This window comes from Semicossyphus pulcher, unplaced genomic scaffold (assembly GCF_022749685.1).
Source record: "Semicossyphus pulcher isolate SPU_LCO1_2020_fin unplaced genomic scaffold, fSemPul1.0.p SCAF_16, whole genome shotgun sequence".
NCBI classification, from domain to species: Eukaryota; Metazoa; Chordata; class Actinopteri; order Labriformes; family Labridae; genus Semicossyphus; species Semicossyphus pulcher.
In genome coordinates this window covers 14,264,403-14,290,831 of record NW_027211670.1, presented here as the reverse complement: position 1 = coordinate 14,290,831, position 26,429 = coordinate 14,264,403, and the positions used below count along the sequence as shown (strand labels likewise).

Below are 26,429 nucleotides of genomic sequence, written 5' to 3'. Positions count from 1 at the left end.
ACTTCACATTCTTTCAGAGAACCACACAGGCACAAATGTAGCTCCACCTGTAGCTGTGAAAAAACCAACAGCTTTACTATTATAATACTCTGTGTAGTTTATGGTTATTCATTATGAGTGGTTGGAGCAAGGACATCTTTGACCGGTCAAATGTGAGTGCAGTTATTACAATACTAAAGGCTGCATTCCATTTTGCTGTGTCAGGGCTAAGGTATTGTACTGACTCACTTGTGACTTACTTGAACTGTGGCTGCTACTTACACTTAAGTTCCTCAGTAATAACAAAAAATAATAACACAAAATAATGAAAAACTAATGAAATTCCCTAACGCACACTTTGAAATATTTACGTTGATTGTTTTGTCTAAGTAATAGTTTTAACTAAAGCAACTGAATTTGCGAACATAAACAACTAAAAAAACAAATTTTTAAGATTAAACACATTTTTTTTGTTTTGGCATTTTAGCTTGAAAAACGAAAATTGCTGCTAATTAATTGGCCTGAAAACTTATTTATTATTCAATTAATTGTTTCAACTGAAGCATTAAAGTGCATAATTTGTAAGGGTATATGAGCCAACGTGACACTTCAAAAAGAAAAACATAAAGACCAAACAAACAATAAAAGCATCAAAACAGTTATTTTACAAACAGTTATTTATATCACAGCTTCCTTTGTTGTAATACCTGGTTATATAATAGTTAGTTCCAACCACGTAATCTGATTGGACAAGGGGCCTCCCATCAGTGCTGATATACATATAATATTGCACTGTTTTAAAACTATGTTTATTATTCAGATGCAGCTGTTTATGACCACTGTTAATAAACATTATTGATAATATGTGTGTGTTTGTAAACAAACACTGATAGCCTTTTCAAGATGGCACAGCATCATTTTTTTAAGACCAAGGAACTCTTTATGTTGATTAATGCAAATATCACACACGAGGGAGTGCTGTTATACTGAATATAAGCACGGCTGTGATCCAGTCATAGGCACAAGGCTGCAGGCTGTGCAGATATTCCGTACAACAACCTTGAGTGTGATATATATTTGATAAAACAGTTCTACAAGTGGTATTACGTATTAAATAATAATTTGCAACAACACATTTTTTGTTTATTTAATCACTCATTTTGGTTCCAGAACTTCTGAAACTGTGCGGCCTCGTTCCTCTGACCAAATAATCACCGTGCTGATATTCAGTACAACAGCACTCCCTCTCATGTGATATTGCTTAAAGCTCCTGTGAGGAGTTTTTCTCTGGTTATGAAACAGATTATTAACATTAGAGCAATCAGTCTGTGTTTAATCAAGTATCTTGATATTTTAGAATTCCACTGGTTGTATGATAAACAGAAACTTTATGACGTTATGTAACACAAAGCAGCTGTTTTGCGGCAACTTGCTAACATAAACAAAGTAGCCAGAGTTATGTAAAATGTTTATGTGTTGCTTGTGTTCCAGTCAAGTTATGGAGATAGTTGTGTTGTGATAACAATCTGTTGTTGCTTATTACTTGTCACAACTTTAAGTCATTTGTAGAACTGTTGTATATATACGATATCACACTCTGGGTCGTGCTGTTATATTGAATATCAGCATGCTGTGATGATCTTTGGCACTTTTCCTGCAGCATGGTGACTATGACTGAATCACAGCCGTGCTGATATTCAGTATAACATCACTCCCTCTCGTGTGATATTGTTTAATCGATATAAGGTCTTGATCTAACATTGTTACCTATTTTGTTTATTTTCCTACATTTTTGTAATGAAATCATGACATTGGGAATGAGGGAATAAGTATTCTGTGAGAGATCAGTTATCCATAAATGCCGACGTCAGGTTTAGTAAAAACAGTGGACTCAAGTAGAGCCTAACAAAACTGAACTCACAATGACAGGGGCCAAGGTGTGGGCTCCAATACAGAGCAAACAAGCTGGTCAGGTAATGTTAAAAGCTTCTTTTCTCTCTGGGCTTTTACGGCTTACTGTCAAGAAACATGCAGCCTGGCAGAGTCAGGCAAGCAAACACTGCAAAATCAGCAGAAGAAATACCAGCAACAGGTAAGCGGGCAGACGTGAATGACTCATACACAACAACCGAGCAACACCACCTGGCAAGTGTGTGTGTGTGCTGCTTTTTTTTTTATATACAGAGGGAATTAATGAGCAAATGAGCAGCAGCTGTGCAGGCAGGTGGCTGATCCCGAGAGCGGCGAGGAGGAGGGGGAAATCCCAGAGGGCGTCTGGTGGTCAGGTGAGGCTTTGTGTCAACCGGTGAGCTATAAAGGAACGCGGAGAGACGTGCTTTGAGGCACAAAGGAGATACAGAACTCCCCGATCACATAAAAAAGTAACAGATGGCTATTTCCCCCGATGCAGTGCGCTGAAGTGCTACAAAGTTGAACTATATGTAAAAAAAGAAGCAACAACATTAAGTTACAGCCTTCATTTCTGGAGCCTGTGATGCTTTATTCATAAACTTGTAGCCAATCAAATGCCAGTCTGGTGGAATGACAAACTCGATGATGGGTCAGGTCTTGGGAGAGTTGTTGACTGTACTGTTCAATAATCTATTTTCCCCTCACAGCCATACATTTCAGAGTTGCAGAGGCAGCAACGTTTTTTGAAGTGAATATGTGAACGTGGCCTGACAGCCAACTCCTCGGCATAAATGACCAGCATCTCGGTGTGTGCGTGTGTGTGTGTGTGTGTGTTTTAATGTATGTGTGTGTGAAGGAGAAAGTCGCAGTGAGAGAATAGTTACGTTGGCTGTGAGGCTCGGTGGTTGTCATATCTTATCAGTCTGATTAGGACTCAAACTATTACGGTGCATGGACTCTCCTCTGCATTCATTCTCCTCTCCTCACTTCACCTCCTCATCTTTCTTTTAAAACCGAACAACAGCAGCTCTTTTCTGTCTGTCTGTCTGTCTGTCTGTCTGTCTGTCCTCCAGGCCTCTGGCTTTCTCTTTTCCCCTCCTGCGACAGTTTGATGGGAGCAAATTATGAACCCTGAGCGTTACCTGCAACGACTATATTAGGGTTTCATTCAAGCAGAGAACTCATGTTGGATTAATCAATCAAACAGGCCCCCTGAGAGACGGCTGCTTTGAATAGACAGAGGTGCATTCAGGCAAATGGGAGAGACCAAGCTGGTGGCATAAACACACATTTATCTAAATGACCTGAAATTGTTTTAGCTTAAGGATATGATTGTTTAAAAAAACTCTGATATCATTCAAATATCCTGAATTTAATCGGTGCTGAGGCCATGTCTACACGTACACGAGTATTTTTCAAAACACGCAGCACAACATAAACACTGTCATGAGAATGCCACACCAACAGGCGACGATATAACCCGGTGATGCGAGGAAGAAAAAGAAAATTGCAGCCAATCAAAAGTCCGAAAAAATCTAGACTACCTGGCGGACTGCAATGGTGCATCAAGGAAGGGGGAATAGTGTGTGGACTGATAGCTAAGTAGAGTTATTCCTCAACGTCACACTGGAATACAAAGTGACCTTCGTAGTGCATCCTGACGCCTCTGTTCCTCAATATAGTGGACGAGTAACTGCACATATATGTGTAAACATGTAAAAAGTCCTGTTAGCAAGGTTAGAAGCATCACTGTTGTCGCCTCATTTGCGACGCCTCACAAAGGAGATAACGCCGCACAGCCTGACATCACGACCCCGTCTACACCTTTCTAAAAGTCTTCACCTTGGCCGGAGTTTTACAAAAGATCCACTTTCAGTGACCTAAAACGGCATTTGTGTGTGGACCAAAGGCCGAAACGCAGAGAAAAAGCTACGTTTTGTACATGTAGGCATGGCCTAAACTCGTGATAGTTGTAGCCTGCTAAGCTAGGTAGCTAGTTCTAACATCTAATACATAAAGCTCTTAGTTTAACATAATACACAGATGTTTGACCTGATGTGATTTAGCAGCCAAAATTTACCATTCGTACAAAATGTTAAATATCCCTCAGTGTGTTGCACGGTGACTCAACAGAATATCTTACATCAGCGACGGCCATCTTGACAATGACTCGTATGTTAGTCTGTCTGAATATGAGGGAGGCCAGAGCAAATGAAACATGATATCGCAGGTTAATTTGGTTCACAGGCTAGGTCAGGCTCCAATTATACTGGGCACTACATTTCCCATAATGCAATTTACTTGTTTATGCCCTGAAATTTGTGTAGAAGGCTTTCTATTATAAATGTGTATTCTCCAAGCTCAATGCGACATAACCCGTATGACATCACTATGCCTTCATCATAAGCATCCATAAGAAAATATTAACCTTCCAGTTAAGCTTATCTCCAGTTCACAAAGAATAGCAATGGTTTCCAGTATGGCAACCAAAGAATCAATGGTTGGTTCAGATTTTACTCACAGAACTCTCCACAGCAGATACTTTGACCTGTCATAGCAGGGGGAGCGCAGGTGTAGCAAATATCACTAACGAGGGCTCTGTTAACGAGGGCCAATTAAGCCATGCCACAGTGAGCCAGCATGCACGATAGAAGGGCTCAGCGAATGGCAAAGCCACATCGGGATGTAGCCATCATTAATTTTAAGTACACCTGAGCTTTTCCCTGCTGTGACACGTTTAAATGTCTGCTGTGAAAAAGGTCATCAGGTCTTTAAACATCTGCCTGGTCCAACTCGATACAGGACACAGGGATCACCATGTGCGTTGGGAGCAAATTGACAAATGAGACACAATCTTTATGTCTGATGCAACTATTCTAAACACAACTACACCCTCAAGTGTTTTTCACAGCATAAATTTTCTGCCTTTTTACCTCTCTTTCTCCCCGTGCGACTCCCCCCTCCTTTACACCCACCTCTGCATCGTAAACCCTGTCCTTGTCTGCGCACGCTCGCTCCTTCTCAAAACCACAAGGTGTAAAGTTGATTTACTCCCGTTGTTCCTCCCGTGTCTCTCTGTGCTGGGAGAAAATTGTGTGTGTGTGCAGGTCTGTGCAAGCGTGTGTGAGCGAAACGAGATAAGAAGAGAGAGGCAGATTTGAAGTGTGTGTGGGGAGTAAAGTGTGAACATGTGTGATGAAGACATCAGTATAAACAAAGAGATGGAGTACACAACGTCCAGTTAGGCATGGCTGCTCCGGCCCGGCACTGTTTCTGTGTATGTGTGTGTAGATGGATGGTGGAGGAGGTTTAAAGCATGAACGCACATCTAGCTTGTCATCATCAAGGGAGCGCGCGTGTGTGTATGCGTGTGTGCCTGTGTGTGGTAAGGGATGAATGCTCTGCTGACTTGTCAGAGTTGAGGATTTCGCCTGCAGCAACTTTGTCTCATTTACAAAGTGGTATTGTAAGTCGCTGTGGATAACGGCATCAGCTAAATGCTCAGGATACAAATGCAAAACGATGGATACAGCTGTGTCAGCACAAATACACGCTACAGTGTTGCACACTCACTATTAAACAATGCTAGTTTTGAAAAACTCAAAATGTTGTTGGGACACATTTTTAGATAGCAATTTTTAAGTATCTCTTTCGGGAGAAAAAAACACTCACGGTGCTGTTGCACTGAATATGAGCACTTTGAGAGTGACGCTGAATTTTGTGGGCATTCCCGTTTAGCCAGCGTTTAGCGACTTTCAGAATGACTTCATTTTCCGTGCGCTGCATTGTTTACAGTCCAGTTACTAACTTAAGAAAGGGCCGTGTGTTCAGATCAAATCTACATGCTGAAAGGCTTTCGTGACACGTCAGGCGAATTTGTCTCAAGCTGAATTTTTGATCTATGACAAAGTAAGTTTCAGATTTGCTAATTGCTTTTGAAATCATGACTTAGTTTCTGGTTAAAGCTCCTGTGAGGAACCTTCGGTTTTGTGTTGATTTTGGCGCCCCCTGTGGACAAAGCCGTACCTCTTATCTCTTTGCTGATTTTGTCCTGTGCATGCTTAAGTGGTGGTTTTTAACAAATCTCGTATGTATCACTCACTTTAAATTTTTGCCCTGCAAATGTAAACAAAGGCAGCGTGCAGTTAATCGCTTCATCTGACACCTACCCCCCCGCCAGCTGTTTCAGGCCTTAAAAATTACCATATAGAAATAATCAATCTTGTTGCTGATGCTCTGGTTTGCTTTTGTAGCTCATATAGAGTCATCAGAATTAATTTCAGTCTGTTTCATAACCAGCGAAAAACTCCTCACAGGAGCTTTAAATTCACATACAGCACAGGAGTGAATGTCTTTGAGGAGGGACCTTTATTCTCATTACTAAACTGCTAGTTTACACAACCAAAACAAGCTTTAAAAGTAGAAAATGTTTCATATTTTCTCCCTTATCCGAGTGCTACTCAGACACATTATACCATGTTTGAAAATCAGATATCCATGGCTAATCAAGGGCAAACTTTGAAGCACACGATCAATATTAAAGTTAGCAGCATAAAGTTGGACCTTCAACATTTTTATCCAGCCGAAAGTATTTAATTTCACTGGAGTTTGAGAGGCTGATGTATTTGACAAATGATCACAGGAGCAGCAGCAGCAGCTCTTAATGGTCTTGGAATCCTAAACAGTAAAATAAAATATGGGCATGTATAAAAATGCACAGGCGTAGAAACGCGGGCTCTCTCAGCACTCACCTTTAAAGAACACTAAAATACTAACTATGTCATAACTATCTCATGTCATGAAAAGTGCATGAAATTTAAGTGTGAACTAAAATGAAAGCACAGCCATTATTCGCTGGTGGCTAAAGTTCATACACACACAGTACACTGTATAACACAGGTGCATAACAGGCACACACTCACCGGCTCTGTCAGCTCCAGTACATTAGCCCTGTACGTGATGGGACTGCAGTCACGGGTATTTCCCACAAGAGTACACGGTAGAAACATGGGACCCAAGTCATCACCGTCGAGGACATCCACGGTCAGAGTGGTGGTAGCTGTGCGGCGCTCGCTTGGATAAGGGGCTCGGTCCTTAACACACAGAGAAAGATTTTATTAAACTTTTAGATGATACTGCAGTTTCTCATTTGGATATTTGCATATCTTTATCCTCATGTCTTAAATTGAAAGTGACCACAACATAGCCCTGCTGAATATTTTTCAGAAAATCAAATAAAAAAAGCAGCGGGGGACTCTCAATGCCTTCAAAGGCTGCTGTCTGCTTTACTCACTATCTCCATGTCTATTTATACCTCATCAACAGCAATGAACAGACAAGTATGACTGGTTCAGCGCAGCACTTTCAACTTAGTTCTAAACCGTTTCTCTTGCCTTCATCTGCAAATATGTTCAAGTCATCAAGTCATGTTTTTCAAGTCATGAAAAGTTTACTCCAACAGCACAGTTTTACTCGTAACATTTTAGCAAGTAAGTCCCCACCTTAGGGCTTCTTCCCTTAATTAGCTAACATTAGCATGCGGACATCATATACTGGAAAAGTGAAGCCAAAACATTTCGAGCGCCCCCTGCTGACTGGCTGCAGTATAGGTCATACAGCCCGCCTCCTCCATGTTAACAGATGGGACATGAGTCAAACTATAAAATCAAAATACACGCCCAATAAATCTTTCTCAAACATGGTTTCTGTCATTATAGTTAGTTCTTATCATGCTGATTTACATCCAAGTGTTTTTTTCTGACACGTTTTGTTGCTGTCAAAAGGATGATTGACAGCTCTGTTGACAAACACGGCTCCTGCGGCCGATCTGTTCCGGATTAGCAGAGCAGAGGAGGAACGGTGAGAGGAGACGTAACTAAAACAACAACTACAGTCATTGACGTTTTCATAACCGTCAATATCTGCTTCAGACCAACACAAAGAAGCTGTTCTGCTGTTAAATGCACCAACATGAGGGACAGCGGCCGCTTCTGCGGGTATTTTGGCTTCACTTCTGTAACACGCCTGAGAAGGTTCTCAGTGATCCAGGTCATGGTAATTCGAAGCTTTATCCAAAGGGCAACTGGACTTGGTTGAAGCTCTTGGAGACTGAGCTGTCCACCTACATTTAAAGGACAAAGGACACTCCTTTGAAGACAGCAAGGTTCACATCCTGGCCAGAGAAGACCGCTGGTTTGAAAGAGGGGTCAAGGAAGCTGGAAAAACCATCCCTTAACAGAGGTGGTGGCCTAAGACACCACCTATCATCCACTTACAATGCAGTGTTGAATTCTCTGCCCAAACAGCTGAGACTCATCAACACCAGAGGGTACTAACGACTCTCAGTGATACTAGATCAACAGCTCAGGTTATGACTCACCCCTGATTACACATCTGTTAGCCTACTAATGACCTACAGAGGCTTATATTTCTAACTCCGTCTACTAGTCAGTTTAGAACTGAACTTGCGAATGAGAGGTGAAACGTCTTCAAGAACTTCAGTCAAGTCCAGTTGCCTTTTGGGTTATTAAGGTTCGCTTCACTTTTGTACTATGAGAGGAGGTAGAGTAGAGACACGTCGTCCATCTTTATATACAGTCATTGATGCAAATGTTAGGTTTGCCCTTGGGCAAAAAATTCAAACAAACAAAGAAAAGGCATCTCTTGTCATGTTCTCTAAATGAATGGTATGCCTGCAACGTTTGGCTTTTCAATTCTGTATCCATTAACATTTTGGTGTAATTGTTTGTTTTACAACAAAAGGCCACAGGCTTTTGAAATCCAAAGCACCAAAATGCCCTTGATGAACACAAAACATTAAATGAATGTGCTAAAAGTTTTTATTCACCTTTAAGACCTTCAGGATGCAGGGTTTCAGTGAATCATCAATACAACTAGCTCCAAAGTCTTATAAGACGCTGGAATTCAATATTTATTCTACCGAGGCATGAATGTGAAAACGCTCTTTCTTTTTTGTGCATTTTTTTTTAAACCCAGTGCTGCCGTCTTCTTGTTGATCTGCTTTCAGTAAAGTATCTGTCATTCAATTGTGTAAAAAGATAGATTTTCAGCGTATTCACAGGAAACACTTAATAGGCTTATTGATCTGAATATCTCAATATAACTGCTGTTTTCTTTCTGTATTTCAAGGCAATTAGGTTACACAAGCATTATTTTGTAAAGCTTTCAGAACAGATCAGGGAATCTACCAGAAACGTAAACTCTGTGCACAGAATCGAATAATAAAGCCAACACATGTCCACGCTTTCAAAGGAAAATAACCTCTGAGATATTATCTTCTATTTCAAGTTGGCAGAAGCGTCTAGATTCCCATCTACTTCACATTATAAGAGTTGGAGATACCAGCATTTGTTTCCCTCTTTTCAGAAGGTGCATGTCCAACACTTAACTATTTTTCTGTTGCACAAACTTGACAATTGGCCGAACAAGATAAGAACAAAACCTTGGGAAACTCTTGTTAAACTTCCTGTTTTCCTTTGTTTCAAACAGCTGACAGTTAAAGAAGGAAATGGTCTCCGCCATGAAATAATCTCTCAAAAACAGGGTGCGTTGTGGAGCGTCTTTCATAACAAGGAAAGCATTCAATTTCAGGCAAGGAGTGACACCATAAAGAGTCTAATTATATAGTGCAGTGCAGGCATTGCAAAATAACTGGGGAAGTGTAAACTAGATAGTGACAGCAGTGAACAGCCCCCACAGTAACTGTAAATAACGCCTGTGCTGTATCATTATTCTGCACTTCTTCTCTTCCCACATGGCATGCTTTAAATGATTGTATCCACAAATATATTGTTTGCCACTGAAGCTGTGAGAAAACATAACAAATAGATCATTTTTTCAAGAAATGTAAAATAGTTTGTAAGCATTATTTGACCAAAGTGAATCATTTGACATTATTGGCAACAGTCTTATTTATTTTCCCCCGGAGAATTAGATAAGAAGATCGATACCACACTCATATTGTATCTGTGCGTTACATGGTTAGCTTAGCTTAGCATGGAAGCGAGGGAAATAGCTAGCTTATTTACTTACCTTCAGGAAAATAATTTTGCAAATAACTACCTGTAAAACCACAACTTGTCTTTATTAGTTTAGTTTATTGTTAGTTTCAACTTTAGTTTCTGTACCGATTTAACAAACCTGATATATTGTGTTCGTTAGTGAAATGTAAACATGAGATTTTGTAACCTTAGGACAGAACCAGGCTAGCTGTTTCCCCTTTGCTTGCATCCTTTTAAGAAAGGTTATTACGCTGTTTCACATTTTTAGACATATACGTATATAATGTTACAATGTTGGATGTCCAGACTAAACGTGGGTGAAGTTTCAAATCTGTAGGTAAAAGTATGTTGGGGTAATCCCCAGGCTTCTCAGCTCAGTCTGCAGGCTGCCTTGAATGGCAGGTTTCAGACAGTTTTTTCTACACCCTGCCCTTTGTGACGTTACAAAATGCACAGAGAGCTGGCCAATCAGAAGAAAGTGGGCTTGTAGGGGCGGGGTTTCTTAAAGGGACAGTCTTTTCAGGCAGAGGCTGTATGAGGGCCTGCACAGAGCACCAGTGTGAGAAAACAGATGAGTTTTTTTAACTGTAAATTATGCTTAGCTACTCCACAGGTATCACAGAGTAAAATATGATGCTTGAAATTCGCAAAATACCCCCCCTTTAAGCTAAGCCAAACTAACTCGGTGTAAGTTTTAGCTTTACATTTAACATAGAGGCATGAAAGTGCACTTAAATCAATGTAAGAATTGTGAGGCATACAGTATGTATGTACGTAAAAAATATTAGTTTATTTTATTATGTATTATTCTGTTATTTAAACAAATCATTAAGATGAGGTCAGAAGTTCATTTGTCTCAATTAACCACCTCCTCATCTCACAAAACTGTATCGCCGTGAAGGCCATCCTTATTCACAAGTTGTTTTCTGGCCTTACTTAGGATTTATATTCAGCAAATTCACAGCCACTCAAAATGCTCTCAATATTGTATTCAGATGAAAAGTGAATACATCAGGCTTTCAAGCAGTCAAAAACACATTAATCTTTCAGTGTGCTGTTGACTTTTAACAATGCTTTCAGGGTAAATGGGCCCTGACACGTTTGGATATTTACTATAGGTTTTGTAAGCAATGTTTTCTTGTCACAACAAAAACCGTAATGGTGCCATTAGCAGCTTAAGACAATTTTCTGTCATGCCTCAGTTTAGATTGTTCAGACTCTGTTTTGTGTTTTGAGTGGAATTTTGTAGACCACTTTATGAATAAAACATACAGAGTGCTCTGGAATAAGGGGGGGGGGGGGATATTACATTAACAAAGACGTTAGTGATAATTAAGGAAGCACTTATTGGTCTCCTAAGCCAAACTCAACAGAGCAGTAATAGTCCAAGGCTGTGTAACATTCATGTAACTATGAAAAGAAATATAATGCATGGAAATAACAACCCCCTAGGCAGCAGACTCACCTCCCACTCTGAGTTTCCTTCAGACCTTCTCTATAACTGGTCCCAGATGAAAACCATACCTCTCAAAAATTCAACTTTTTATCTTGTATAAATAAAAGTAGCTACTGTAGCATAAAGGCTTTTTACTGCTGGGTTACAAAAACACAAATATTAAAAACAGAAAAACACTTACATTTGCCTGTATGATGACAAGGTACCGTGTTATTTCCTCATAGTTGAGTCTTTCTCGAAGAACTATGGAGCCAAACAGTGTCAGGGGGATGTCAAAGGTTCTGTTTGTTGTCTGAAAAACACACACACACACAACAGTTAAACAGTTATTAGAGTTATTTTCAGGATAAACAGTTGATTAGTGGTGGGAGGACTATGGAGTGTAGTGGTAGAAGTGATTGTATTTCTCTGTCTGTCTGCTAAGAATCTGATTTCAATATTTTGCTGACTTACAAATGCAGAAAGTGTTCACAGCTAAAGTCTGATGAATTTTAACGAGCTATATTCTATTTGAACAGACAAACCAGAGATAAGGAATCACATATCCCCTGTTAGCGAGCTGCTGCAACCACATGTAGCCACTTACCTCTTGTTAGCCAGAGCAATACCAATGCCATCATTCTTCCAAATCAACCAACTACAACATCTAAGCAGGCACAGTTAGCTAGTTTTAAGTTAGCTTAAAAATGCTCCTCAAGCTACCTAGCTGCAGTAAGTACTGTGGGTGCCTTGGGAGAAAGTTTAGAGTCAGTAAAAGCAATGTTAGCTAGCACTTGTTGGCACTTAGCAGCTACAGTCTGTCATTTTCGTTTAAAATGAGTTGTTGCATGTCTATACATTAGGGAACATATTTTGAATTAAACACTGAGGTAACTCTGTCTTAACTAGTGGCTGCTGCCATAAACACTATCTCCAAAATTCAAGCCGATTGATAAACCAAGCTCCTGTTAGCCAGAGCAATACCACTGCCACCGTTCTTCCAAATTAACCAACTTACAGTCACAGTTAGCTAAATTTAGGTTAGCTTAAGTTAGCTTGCTGCTCAAGCTACCTAGCTGCAGTAGGCAGATGCCTTGTGACAAAGTTTAGAGTCAGTAAAAGCAATGTTAGCTTGCGCCTGTTGGCACAAGCAGCTACAGTTTGTCCTTTTGGTGTAAAATGAGTTGAATGAATGTTGTTGTGTCTTTTTACCTCCAGGAACATCTTCTGAATTAAACACTGAGGTAACTCAGAAAGAAATGGTTGCTGCTGCTGCTATAAACTGTCTCCACAATTGAAGCTGAACAATAAACCAAGGCTGCAGCCCAACAAGCAAATTAGCTAGGTAGGTTGGTAGCTTGTGCTGCCTTTTGTGGCTTAATAAATTGAAACATTTTATTCATCGTGTCTGTCTAATACTTTTTTAGCATCTAGCAATTGTAAAAAACAATTTGACATTTTCAAATGTTTTTAGCTTGAAGATGCTTACTGGCTGGGAGAGCTATAGGGCTAATAGTTGGTTATCACACCAGTAATTATTAGCCACTAAGAGCTTTGAAGGTATATTGGACCCAAATACTGATGTGTCTTTCATTTCACATATTAAATAAATATAGTTTTTGTATTTGTTTGATTTTTTTTTGCTTAATCATTGCTCTCAGTTATGATAAATTGTATGTTACCAAATTCTGATTTATTGCCACAGCCTTGGAGCCAAATCAAAAGCTAACATAATGAGTTTTTAACTTGGATATATCACGCTTCAATTCAGCAGAAAGATGGATAACCTACCGGGTCTTTGGGGTTGTACTGGATCGTGTACTCTATCTGTCCATTTGGACCGTCATCAATGTCCTTTGCCCCGTTGTTCCCCCAGAAACCAGAGAAGATTGTGGTTCCTACTGGTGTAAGCTGAAAACAAAACAGAGGCAGAGAATTTCAGTCTCTTTGTCTCAAAGCTCACACTACATGATGTCAAACACTTAACCGCTGTTATACTCTGTACTGCTGACTTCAAACGGCGCCTCTCCTGCATTGTTTTGTCTTATCTTCCTGGGAGTGTCACGCATAACATCTTCTGACTGTATGAGGCAAAAGGAGGGAGGTAGACATTAAAAAACTCTTCACATGAGTCTGGCCATAAGGGATCTTGATACCCCACTGTCTCCGCAAAACAAACAGAAAATGACTTGCAGTTTTATGTTTATTGTGCTCAAATGGGGCTTGCGAAGAAAGATCAGCTTGCAGCTGTTTGTGTGATTTCATTTCTGGGAGTAAAAACAGGCAGGTTGGTCCAACTTTCTTTCTTTGCTTTTTTTCCTCCTCTCTGTCACTACTGTGAATATTTGCTACACCTCATTGCCCTTATCAAATAGAACATTTTAGATTAAAGCAGGACACAGGGAGATGGAAAATCAGGTGTGGTATGTTAGAAGTTCTTATTCACTCATAAGACAAAAGAAAGTGTGAATATCTTCATGTATTGTTTTGGTCTTCGTTTTCAGTGATAGAATAATAAATGTGGGAAAAGATTGAGCCCAGATACACACTATTATAAAATAATTAGTCAATGTCAAAATAGATTAGAGACATTGACCAAAAAGATGTAGAAGCCATCGCTAATTACGCCCACCCTTTTCACAGTATGAAAATAACCCACTTAATCAACTAACTACACAAATTCTGTCCACTATGCCACCATGTGTTTATTCATTTCTCTTATGGTTCACTTGGTTTGGCTACGAAATGTCCTTACTTCACTACACTACAGTTTTATTTCTGTTGGCTGCTGGATTCCCAGTTGCCTGCTGATATAACAGAGTAGTTTTCCATCCTAAAAGGGTTTGAATTAGGCCCAAAGTTATCAGCAAAATGTGACTTGAGCATACTGCTGTAGTGGCTGCTGAAGCGCATTTTACATGCATTTGTAATGCAAGGATCAAATTTGTGTGTTTGTTATCAACAAAACATTTTAAGTTTTAAGGTAATTCAAATTGAACATTAAGACATTCTTATGTTGAATTACTTTTTCCCTTTTTTGAATACTGCTGCAGGCTAGCTACTTTCAAGCTAACCACGGCAGCACTAGCTACAGTAAACTAGCATATCTGATAATATACTAACTTAGCTAACTTATTCTGGTAGCAGCTTAGCTAACTATTGCTACTCTAGCTACAGTTTTTTTGACCTTTTATGCCTTCATGTAGAAAAAGAGGACAGTGGATAGTTTTGGAAATGCGGATGCCGCATCGAGGACAGTAGCCTCTGTATATGGGACGCACGATTTTACTGAGCTAAACTGCAGCCACTATGCTAGCTAAAGTAGCAATAGTTACTGTTACATTAGCTCTCGTGCAAAACTTGGTACAATGGCACTTGAGTCAAGTATACACACTTAATGGCCACACAGCTTCACCATAATACTAATTTGGGAAAGAATATAAAGATGTTGTAGTAGATCTTTTTCACTAATCAATGTTACACTTCAGCACACAGCTAGCATCTTTTTGAACGATGTAGCTAGCCCACATTTATGTCAGGTTACAACAAACTTAAACTGAAGTTAAAGCATACTTTTATGTTTATTTTTTTAACAAATATATTTTCCTTTTTTCACGTAAAAAAATGTCAACAAGGGACTGAGGTTTAACTTAGCGGTTAAATTGCGGGTCCCATATACAGAGGCTACAGTCCTCAATGCGGCAGCCCTGGGTTTGACTCCTACCCTCGGCCCTTTGCCCCGTGTCATCCCCACTCTCTCTTCCCCTGTCTCCAACACTATCCACTGTCCTCTCTCTAATAAAGGCATAAAAGCCCCCCCAAAAAAGTAAACAAATATGATATTCTTTGAAAAAAAACTGTGAGCCATACATATGTTTTGTACAACAGGAAATTATGTGTTACTAGTCAGTGGCCTAAACGTCACATGCAAACCGTAGTTTATTGTCAAATGGGATTTTAACTTTCATTTGTGCTTTAAATTCCACTTTCATTTTACTGCAAATACATCAAGATAAGTTACTCTAGCAGACAAAAGAGAAGCTAGAGATTCAGAAAGAAACTCATTGTGATTTTCTGAAATCTCAGCCCAAAAGTTGCCACTTGCCACCGCATGAGAAAGCGCTAACTTTGCCAACCATAAATTACCGCGCCGCATTTTCAGTGATTATGTGTCAAACCAGAAGTCTAATCTCCAGACAGCACAGGAAACATCTGAGATTAAGTTTAATTTAGTTGCCGCGCCGATGATTTGTTACATCATTTCCCTCAACAGGGTTATCGCTGCCTCCCACTGATCCAACAATGGTTTTCAGAACATCTCTCGCTGTCACTTTGCCATTTTTGGAAACAGCTCTAATGAAACAACTCCAGACTCAGACGTCGGCGCCAGCTCATGAAATCAGCCACAAGGATCACCTTGTACCCAAAAACTTTCACTGTGAAGTCATAAAATCCGTCCTAGACGCTGTTATGAAAAACCACTTCCTCGTTTCATCTGACTGCCTCACTGTCTTCAACTCAATAATTGTTGGTGATGGACAAATAAAAGGTGTTTTAATGTAGATTAGGCTGACTGAACCTCAGAGGCAGACAATATTACATTTACTGCATGAGGTGGCTGGAGGCAACAGAAGTGAATTAGACAATAGCCGTCTGCCTGTGACCAGACCTGCACTAAAACCTTAATTATTGCCCACATTAGTATGAATTAAATAAATTTATTGCCACCAAATTTACCTTTGCCTGGCGCAGGAAGCATATTTTAGACTTTTTAACGATACATCTCCTAAATTGCAATGTGTCAGTGAAGTGAACCGAGGGCTTTATTTTACTAGTGAGAAACCTGAGAGCGCTAAGAGGTGGCAGAGGAGGAAAGACAACCAGAAATATATAGAGTGTGGCAGAGGAAAAGGTGGCGAGGTGGAGAAAAAGGTGACATAATGAAGAGCTGGGATTGGCGAGGGGGGGGCCTGGGAGTGGGAGAGAGGCGCACACAGAGAGCGAGAGAGAGAGGTTGAGAAGACAGATTGAGTTGGACAGGCTGTGGAAGACTGCATAATGAGATATTCTGCTGGGTCCGCCTGGGTCTGTGCTGGCAGCAGGCTGCATGTATCCTTGTCCAGTTTCAGTTTGAACCTCCTCGAGTTAAATTTTGCTCCCCTCAGACTCTGGAGGACACACTAACTGTGGGATTGGCATCCTAAAGCTGCAGAATAACAGATTTAGATGCTTTTCTCGGCTGCCCAAAAAACTCTGCTCTTTCCCTGCTCGCAGCACTGCCCTTCAGCTTTGGTCTGACAGCAAATTGCCACACAAAAACTACATGGTGGAGTTTGTCTATTCAGAATATGTCGCAGTAGCAAGTGTGCCAAGCTACATTCGTCTGTAACCGTTGCGTAGAGTTGATGCTGGCATTGCTTGCATCATAAATGACCCCGAAAGCAGCATGGGGAAATCTCTGCACTGCAACCGATCTATTGTGCTCATGCTGAACTGGACTGTGCCGCTCTCTCTCCTCTGGTCTGCACCTGCCGTTATGATAGACAGCAGCTCTGCAGGATAAGTGCAATAAGTGGCCCTTGATTAAGGTGAGAGACTTAAAATGGAACTACTTTTTTTCTCCACAACATCTCTGTGAGAGAAAGAGGCTGTGTGTGTAACTTAGTGTGTTTGTGTGTGTTTACCTCACTAACAGCGACGTAGTATCTCGGCTGCTGGAAACTCGGAGCGTTGTCATTGCGGTCTCGAACAACGATGCGGACTTCGTGTAGAATCACCGTGCCAACCAGCTCGTTTGTACACTGGACCTGAACCACAATGGACTGAATATACGACGGAGGCTGGAAAACAAAGGGGTAAATGTGGTGGTTTAAAGCTGCAATTATGCAGTAGCTTTAAATATTTAACCAGCAAATAAAACAAAATACATCAGACTTTAGCACAGAAGATTGCCAGACGCTTTAATGATGTGCCAAATCAAACTTTCAAAAACATCTGCTGGTTTGTTTTTACAAAGCGAACAGCGGGGAGGTTGGTTATTTTCAAGTTTCTCAAAATAGCAAAGGCTGGGAGCTGTGAAATTCTGCTCTTGCAATATTTATACTCTGTCAAGTGAAAAAGAAAAACCAGCATGAGAAAATAGTCCTCATCTGCTGTAACAACAATGTTTTAACTGTGCTCTTAATTTGAAAAAACAGAAGTGAGTCCTGCTTGACCGACCAGGTTCACTGAGATCATATTTTCTTGCTATTTGACATTTAGGAGCCAAACAAAGAATTAACCCACCTTATTTAAGAAATAATCTCCATGTTCATTTAAATAAATGTCAGTTAAGTCACTATCTATCGCTGAATGAGGTAACACAATGGTGATTGAGCATATGGCCCACTGATGAAAGCTTTTGCATTTGCAGTATAACGGACTGGGTGTCTGGTGTGACTTCACAAGCAGCACCCAGTTAGTGACGCAAAATGTGGTATCGATCGGCTACACAGCTTCACCATAATGCTAATTTGGGAAAGAATATAAAGATGTTGTAGTAGATCTTTTTCGCTCACTGATATTACACTTCAGCACACAGCTAGCATCTTTTTGGACGGTGTAGCTAGCCCACATTAATGTCAGGTTACAACAAACTAAAAGATAAAGCATACTTTTATGTTTATTTTTTTTAACAAATATTCTTTCCAGCCCTGGGTTTGACTCCTACCCTCGGCCCTTAGCCACGTGTCATCTAAAAAAGCGACCGTCAGCGAGGAAAATCAAGAGTCACAACCGGACGTCGCACATGAGACACTGTCTGGATATCTGGGAAGTGTGCTCCTGCAATTACCGTGTATCACCATAGGTGCCGCCAAAGAGAACTGAGATCGTCAAGATTACCACTTTAAACAGAACTGTTGCAAAATAAAAGACACTAAAATAAAACTCAGATTTGTTGCCTTACATCTCTATCCAGAACGCGCCCGGTGCTGTTGAGGTAAAGTGCTTTTTTGGAAGGGTCCAGGATGACCCAGTAGTCGTGGTTATCCCGTAGAGACAGAGAGATGGTACGATCCGGACCCTCAGCCACGCCGTTTATCTGCATGTTCTCCACCAATAACGTTCCTGAAAACACAATAAAGGCAAAGTTAAACAGAGACACAAAGTCCAGAGCTTGAGGAAATAAATTATGATTTAATAACTTTTACAGAGGACTGGCTCTAGATCGAACTTTGAAAGCACTGCTTTTCTTTGTGTTCTCCATGAATTTTATACCTGGAAATTATATTTAGCTTGAAGCCAAGGTCAAGGGAAATGAGATGAAGGAGCACGCAAGCGGAATAGAGAGAGCAAAAAAGCAGTTTGAACTCGTGGAAATTAAATTAAGCCCAACCAGATATGGAAGCTTTTTTTTTTTTGCCTTCTCGATACCAGCACGCCGAATGCTTAAGACCAAGCGCAGCCCAAAATAAAATCAACATTTCAGAGAAGAATAATAATAAAAGTCTTCTGGGATAAAAAATAAAAGTTGTAATGACTTCTGCATGATTTCTCACCCACGAAAAACCTCCAGAAAACAGAATAAAAGTAAACATTAAAATGAGCCAGATGGCAGGGATGGAATAAAAGTTGATTCATTTAACTTTCAGTCAACTGTAGGCACTGAATTGATTTGGGATTGAGAGGAATATTGAAAAGAGAGAGTCAGAGAAACACAGAGATTTGATAGAAATGGAAACTGCCAGCTGTGTTTTTGAAGTGAGGCAGATGATCTTCCTATCAAAACAAAGAAAGGAAGAAAGGAGCAGCAGAGGGCGGGAGGTCAGAGAAGGTGAGCTACACAAGAAGAAAGAAAAGGCATCTGTGTTTAATAGAAGATCTCTGACTGTACTGGTGATTGACAGAGTGTGACAGTATTCAAATTGCTTGCATTATTATCTCAATATTAAACCTCCCACACGGGTCAAAAGTTGTGTGAATCTATGTGCTAGATTTGTGTGAGTTTAATAAAACAATGTGTGGTTGTCAAGGTTACTATACTCTGCTATTACCTGTGAAAGGTCGTTTTAAAGTTCACTGGGAAATATTGCAACATAATAGGAGTGTAAAATATGTGAGGAGGGAAAAAATAAAGTTTAGAGAAGCAGAAAATGGAACTGCTTGACTCTGTGCAGCTCAGAATCATAAGAGACCCATTACCAGGCTCTATACACTGCATTATTTATCAATAAAAATCTGTTGTATATGTGTGAGAGGACAAAAGGATCCTTCAGCACAATATGAGGCATTATGAGTGTTCAGTTCTCTGTAACTATATATATACATGTTCAAATATAACAGCAGCATACGTGGAGCCAAAACCACAGAGAGTTTATAGTTTATAAGGCCGAAATTCATCCTTATACTGATGGTTATTATGTGTTTATATGACAATATAAGTGTTAATTATATTCTAATGAACATGTGTTGTATTAGATTATAGGACATTTATAAGACACTTGTTAACGGGATATGTAGACTGCAGAATAAGCAGGAGCTCAGTCTGTAGGGGCTTGGCTTGGGAACCGGAGGGTTGTGGGTTCAAGTCCCGGTACAGACCGAGTATGGAAATTGGGGCTGGTAGCTGGAGAAGTGCCAGTTCATTTCATGGGCACTGTGGAGGTGGGTGCCGTTGTTCGTCCGTGTGCAGCCCCCTCACTCTGACATCTCTCCATTACTGCATGTATGTCCATAGGGTTCTGTATGTGCATGTGCATGTGTGTGTTGCGGGCCTGAGTGTGCGTCTCGTGTTCCTAACAGAGTGAAAAACTGCATTTCCCCTCGGGATCAATAAAGTATATTTCAGTTCTTTATAACATCACAAACTCTTTTAGTGAAAACTTATCTGCACCGAGACTTTATGAAATTAAAACATACTTTAATAGGCATTTATTAGCAGGTAACTATGAACTTTTTTTCTTTTGAAGATCTTTGAAGCTTAGCCTCTGTACATTTGGCGCCTGCTCTACCAACTGAGCTAAATCACCGCCGAGCTCTGAACTTTTAACTTTGTTGCATCTTTTTTTCAGGCATACTTTCATCTGACCTCTGACCTCTGTTGGTCGGGGGGGTCTTCCCCACATGGGCCTGAAAACTTTACCCACCCAAGCGAAATTGACGGCTTCGTATTATTTTGGCCATTAAATCCGTTTCACCAATATCCCGATCATGTAGCGCCCCCTACTGGCCCAGAGCACTTCATTGTTCTGACTTGATATGCAAAGTTCATCTTCTGCGGGTTTGTGTGACTTTGACTTTGCAGCACGTTTGTTGTCAGAGCATCTCTTTCTGCAGGCTTTCTGCAGCACGTTTTTATCTTGTTTTCATTTACACTTTCTGTCATTACATCACATTGTCTCCGATTGGAAATGTTCCTGGCTGTTGCAGCTCGTTTGGCCTTGCCCGGCCACCGTAGAATTGCTCTAAGCAGCTATAATCTGTATTAATCACTACATGCTGTCAAGGTTGCTAAAATATAGATAGAAAATTACATATAAATACAATATTTGAGCATTGAAGCACCATTTCCCCCCTCCTACTGTGCTCATTGCTTATTACAAGGACCTTTATATGAGGCATTACTGAATTTCACTCAGCTTCTTCCCTTAATCAGATCAGTACAGCTGCATAGTAACGCACACAATGGCAATAAGACAGATTGTACTCTGTACTGGCACCAATAAACCTGCAACACACTATGTGTGTGTGTGTGTGTGTGTGTGTGTGTGTGTGTGTGTGTGTGTGTGTGTGTGTACATCAACTTAAACACACAGCACTGAACAATCTCATATCAGATCTGACGGACATAAAATCAGGTCATGGCCTCCTGAGTTGCGATGGAAACCGTGTCAAACGCCTCGTCCTCATGCGCTGACGTTAAATAAATGGGGGAATTTAATGAAATTGGTTTCTTTATATGAGAAACGGGATGGAAAATGGAATTCATTAAAGCAGCTTCATCCCTCCTTCCATCTACTTGCTATCTCTCTTCTGCTTTTCTGCGTCCGTCCTGCGAAACACAGACGTAGATCGAGACGGATTACGCCTACAAGCCTGTGCGACTGTTTCTAATTTAATTCTGGGCCGTCTAATATAAACGGTCTCCTTCCTCAGTGACCTCACTTCATGTTCATGGGATGTGTGGCTCGAATCCGCACCCAGCAGCACCTGATTAAATTGACCCCATGTGTTAAACGTGGACGGACAGAACCACAGGTGAGACAACGCAGAAGGGCAAAGCAAAGTGAAGACAGAGCAATTAGAGAGCAGGAAAGTTTAGAAAGAAAGCAGAGGAGAGCGAGGCGAGAAAGACGGGAGGCGGATAGAAATACAGAGTGAGAGAATATTAGGAGAAAATAGAGGAAAACGAGCACAGTGGCGGCGCTTTAATAGAATCTTTACAGGACATTAGCTTAAGGTACGAGCCACTGAAAAGTAATCATCATATCCGCCTGCTTCTTCAGCTCCTGGTGGAGGAGGGGAAAAAGAGATTCAAGGTGGACTCCAGCGAAGAAGGAGCTGTAACATAATCTCAGCTTTTTGCCCGGACATAATTTAACCACAGGAATTCATTCATTATCTAAGGAAAGGTCACGCTGAAGGAATAATTAGCTCCAATTAAAGCAGCTGTGATCGATACCTTTTCAGCCAACGCTGCGTTTTCCCTCAGCTCTACATTACAGCAACTTTCTGCTCATTGTTTTGATCTCCCGGCGGCGCGCCTTTGATCGCTAACTCTTTTAAGTGAATAAAAGCTCTAAAAAACCGAGCGACATAATCAGCACCGAACATCAGACAGCTTGTGAACATTGGGGAGCATTTAGCTGCTAATGAGACAAATATTTTAAGTGTGGTGGAGACAAAAAAAGCCAGAGTTTCCAGTGTCAGAAAGGTTGATCTCTATTAAACTGGATCGCTATGGTAACTAATGCTGCACCCCTAACCTGTTCCATAGGATGTTACCATATGTTCAGAGTTTGTTTAAAGTGCCGCTCTTACGCAAATTCTTGTCCTTACGATATTTTCTCTGAGTGATACAGATGCTACATTAGTAATACGTAGCATTGCTGATACGGTAGCATATACTGTATGCTATTGGTGTGCGAGCTATATTAGCAAAACTGAGGAATATTCACAGCAGTGGCAAGAGAAGATTATTGTACACTACTGTAGCATGTAGCATCTGCTAAATAATCAATCTAATGCATTATGGGATTGTTATTGTGTATATTGTGAAGACTCCTACCAAAGGGCAGATACTTATGTCTGTCTGCTAAATGTGTGCGTGTTATCAAACTTTTACTTCCCTTATGTCAATACTAACCAGTGTTGTGAACAGGTCATCTTTGGTCGAGTCCAGAGTAAGTCTCGAGTCATTTTAACTTGGGCAAGTCAAGTCAAGTCACAGGTTATGTCAAGTCAAGTCGAGTCCTTAGTTAAGGCAAGTCATGTTCCGAGTCAAGTCACTTTTTTCCGCCCAACATACAGCACTCTTACCTGTAGTATCCGGTCTTTATAAAGAGAAAAGTTAAAAAGTTGCTTTTAAACAATAGTATTTTAACTTATATATATTTCTTTTCTGTTGATTCTACATTTTTCCTGATTTTACATTTAAATATCCATTATTACAAGCTTCAGTCTTAAGAAGAAAATCATTTAAGCATCAAATTTTTAAAGATCGACAGCCCTAACATAAACACATGGAGCCATGTGAGCGCATATTGTAGCCGCATACATTTAAACAGCATCCCACAGCAGAACACACAAACACATATACACACACATATACAGTACATGTTGTCCTTCTCTCGTTATTCCCACATGCACATTCACACAAAGTGAACCACAGCTCACTAAACCAATCTGCGTGTCTAAGCGCTTATTATTACTATTATTGTGCAGCCTGTTTTTGTCTTTCTAACTCTGTGGGATCGAACACCCTTCCTCTCAGAGGGGGTGACCATGACAAACCTCTTAAACAGCATGAAGCGTACTGGATTCACACTCTCCGAACACTGGCTCCTGAAGGACTGAACGATGAACTTATTCACACTTATAATGTGTTTCTGTGATTTGTTCTCTTGTATCTCAGGATGTGTTTCTCTTCTTGTGTGATTTTCCCCATCAGATTTAGGTAGTCATGGTTACATATAGAAAATGTAGGTGTATTTCTTATTAAGAGACCTGTTTATCTTGTGTCTGTTTATATGTGTACTACTCAACATATATTATTGTAAAGTATAAGCTGTTTACATTTCTGATTTCAGCTGTACTTTTATGACAGTTTTTACTATGTTTGTTTTCTACTAATATTTACCTTGAGGGCCCTGAACGTCCCTTTCATTTGAATGTATTCATATATACAAATTAGGATACATTACCTCTGTTTTGCAAAGATGACTCTGTGTTACCTTTACGCTCAGCCATCAACTGTATGAAAAGATGGACGCCATGACAGCTTCCTAAAAGTGAAGCCAAAGCATCTCTATCGCCCCCTGCTGACTGGCTGCAGTATAGGTCATAAAGCCCGCCTCCTCCATGTTAACAGATGGGACATGAGTCAAACTATAAAATCAAAAAACATGCCCGATAAATGTTTCTCAAACATGGTTTCTGTCATTATAGTTAATTCTTATCATGCTGATTTACGTCCAAGTGTTCATTTTTCTGATTATTTTTAATTAGTTATTTGATGCTGTCAAAAGGATGATTGACAGCTCTGTTGACAAATACGGCTCCTGCAGCCGATCTGTTCCTGATTATCAGAGTAGAGGAGAAACGGCGGGTGGAGCCGCAACTAAAACAATCACTACAGTCATTGAAGTTTCCATATCTGTGAACGTCTGCTTCAGACCAACACAGAGAAGCTGTTCTGCTGTTAAACATGCCGGCGGTTTTTTCGGTGCGTTTTGGTTAGCAGAAGTGGCTACGGCGGCTCCACCCGCCGATCTCTACTGCGCAGACTCTGGCTCCAAATGACGTCACCATCGCAAGATGGCAGCGCCTATCACAGGGCTATTTTGGCATCAATTCCGCACAATGGGAGCAGATGGAAACGTGTCGTCCACAGTTATTGCACTCAGCAATGACAAGGATTATTTAATTTTTGTGCTGACTGACTCTGACCTGATAGGATGAGTTGGATTGGTTGCAGGCTTGCAGCCACTCCCTATTAAAGTTGTCCTGCCCTGTTTGACTAATAGTTTGCCTGATGAAGGTCAAGTACTGAAACCTTGTAACATGTGGGAGTTTGCATTTTTGTGTTTGACCTGTTCCTCTCCTAGGCACCTGTTGTGAAACGGATGTGCAAAGCATTTTTCAACATTGTCTTTCTAACTTTAACAGCTTGATTATCTACTTTAAATCCCTCGAAACAATATCTTACAATGTTACAATATTACAATTTAATTTAGCTAAAGTTTTTGTCCAAAGCGACGTACATCTGAGAGTTAATACAACACAAGCAAAGATCAAAACAGGAGGGAACGAGTGCCAGCAAACAGCTTCAAGTGCGACGCGACACTGGTGTCGACAGGCAGTGCATCATCAGCAGCATCACCAAGGTCAATATAGTCATCATCATCATCATGAATATCCTAATTAACATCAACAACATCCTCAATGTCATCATCATCAATAGCATCAATATCATTAAGTGCAGAGGTGTTCGTGACAGAGCTGGTCTTAAAGGTGAAAGGGACTCTGCGGACCGAATGGAGTTTGGTAACTCATTCCACCACCGGGGGACTAGTGAGGAGACGAGTCTAGTTACCGACCATCTCCATACTGTTTCCCTTGAGTTATGTGAAAGAACTGTTTCCTCTTCTTTCCGTTTCTTTTTTCTCATGTTAAAGATTGTCTACTGTGTGATCTTGAATGTTGTGTCTTGTTTTCTTTTGTATGGACCCAGAAGAATAGTTGTTATGCAGTGAAAACGAATGGGGATCCGACATGAATAAGTAGATATGTGTGTTCACTACAATAAGTAAAAAACAAAAAGTTGAAATGTATAAATTATTTGCCAACTTATTTTTCCCTGGGTTTTGTTTTTCAGGCGACACTTACAGAACCTCTAAGACAATACTCAGAGCAAAAAAAAATAATGTTTACAAGTATAGTTTGACGCTCATGAGTGCCCCCAATATGACATCTTATGTTATACTGGTTATACTGTGAATATCTGATAAATCTTGCTGTCATAGGTCGCACATTTAATTACGGATGTTCTGAACAAAGAATGTAGAATAACCAAGTAAAAATGTAAAACAGGATACATAAGAGGATGATTATCTTAATGTGATGCATTAAGCCGTCAACAGATACAGACATGCCAGCTGGGTTCTGCTCAGCTCTCCTCCCTGTCTGGTGCTGCTATGCTAATCTCTTTCCACGTCGGTTAGGATTACAGTGATCAGGTCTCATAATTTCAAACTCATTGAGAAGCAGACATGGCAAACATTGTGACAGGTTTCTGTTTCTGAACATTAATCTTTGGAGTGGAGATAAGAGGCTGATTTACGCACACAGATTAACACCTTCCCCATAAGATTTACTGGCCTTCCTCATGGCCAACATCAGCCTTAATTTACTTGTGACCAAAGAATTTAAACTCATCAATTAAAATGGATCCCTCCATGAATAACCTCCTTTGATCTTTCTAAAAATGAAGTTTATGTGTGCACAAAGGCCTGCAGTTAAACAGACTCTCTGCAGGAGACTCCGGGATTGTGTGTTTGTCCTCTGCGCAGTCTAAATAGCACAGCCATCAAACCAGGAGCCACTAATTAACTAAGAAGGTCTTAAACAGTGCGAGCAAACTCTGGAAATAAAAATAAACTGAATAAATTTCCTTTGGTGTTCAGATAAAAGATGTCTGAAAACTCAGGCAGCCTTATTTTTGTTTAGTCAGGTGATTTAAGGTGGCAGGAGGGACGAGGAGAAGAACGTCGCTATTTATCTCAAATATTCAAATTAGGAGTTCTTGTCGAACAACGTCAATCATCCAATCTTTTGTTGTCTGGCTCAGGAATGTATTTGCAAAAAAACATAATTAATTCCAGGGT

The 26,429-nt window shown here is 40.4% G+C and overlaps 1 protein-coding gene across 1 annotated transcript in view; it reads right to left on the bottom strand.

Moving 5' to 3' along the window:
• LOC138593144 (protocadherin-15-like) overlaps positions 1-26,429 on the bottom strand; it is a 211,046-nt gene that overhangs the window by 135,338 nt on the left and 49,279 nt on the right. The window contains exons 5-9 of the mRNA XM_069664016.1: positions 18,293-18,453; positions 17,031-17,186; positions 13,138-13,257; positions 11,549-11,659; positions 6,813-6,983 (exon numbers count right to left, since the gene is read on the bottom strand). Of these exons, the coding sequence (XP_069520117.1) occupies positions 6,813-6,983; positions 11,549-11,659; positions 13,138-13,257; positions 17,031-17,186; positions 18,293-18,453 (719 nt within the window). The remainder of the gene's footprint in view (positions 1-6,812; positions 6,984-11,548; positions 11,660-13,137; positions 13,258-17,030; positions 17,187-18,292; positions 18,454-26,429) is intronic.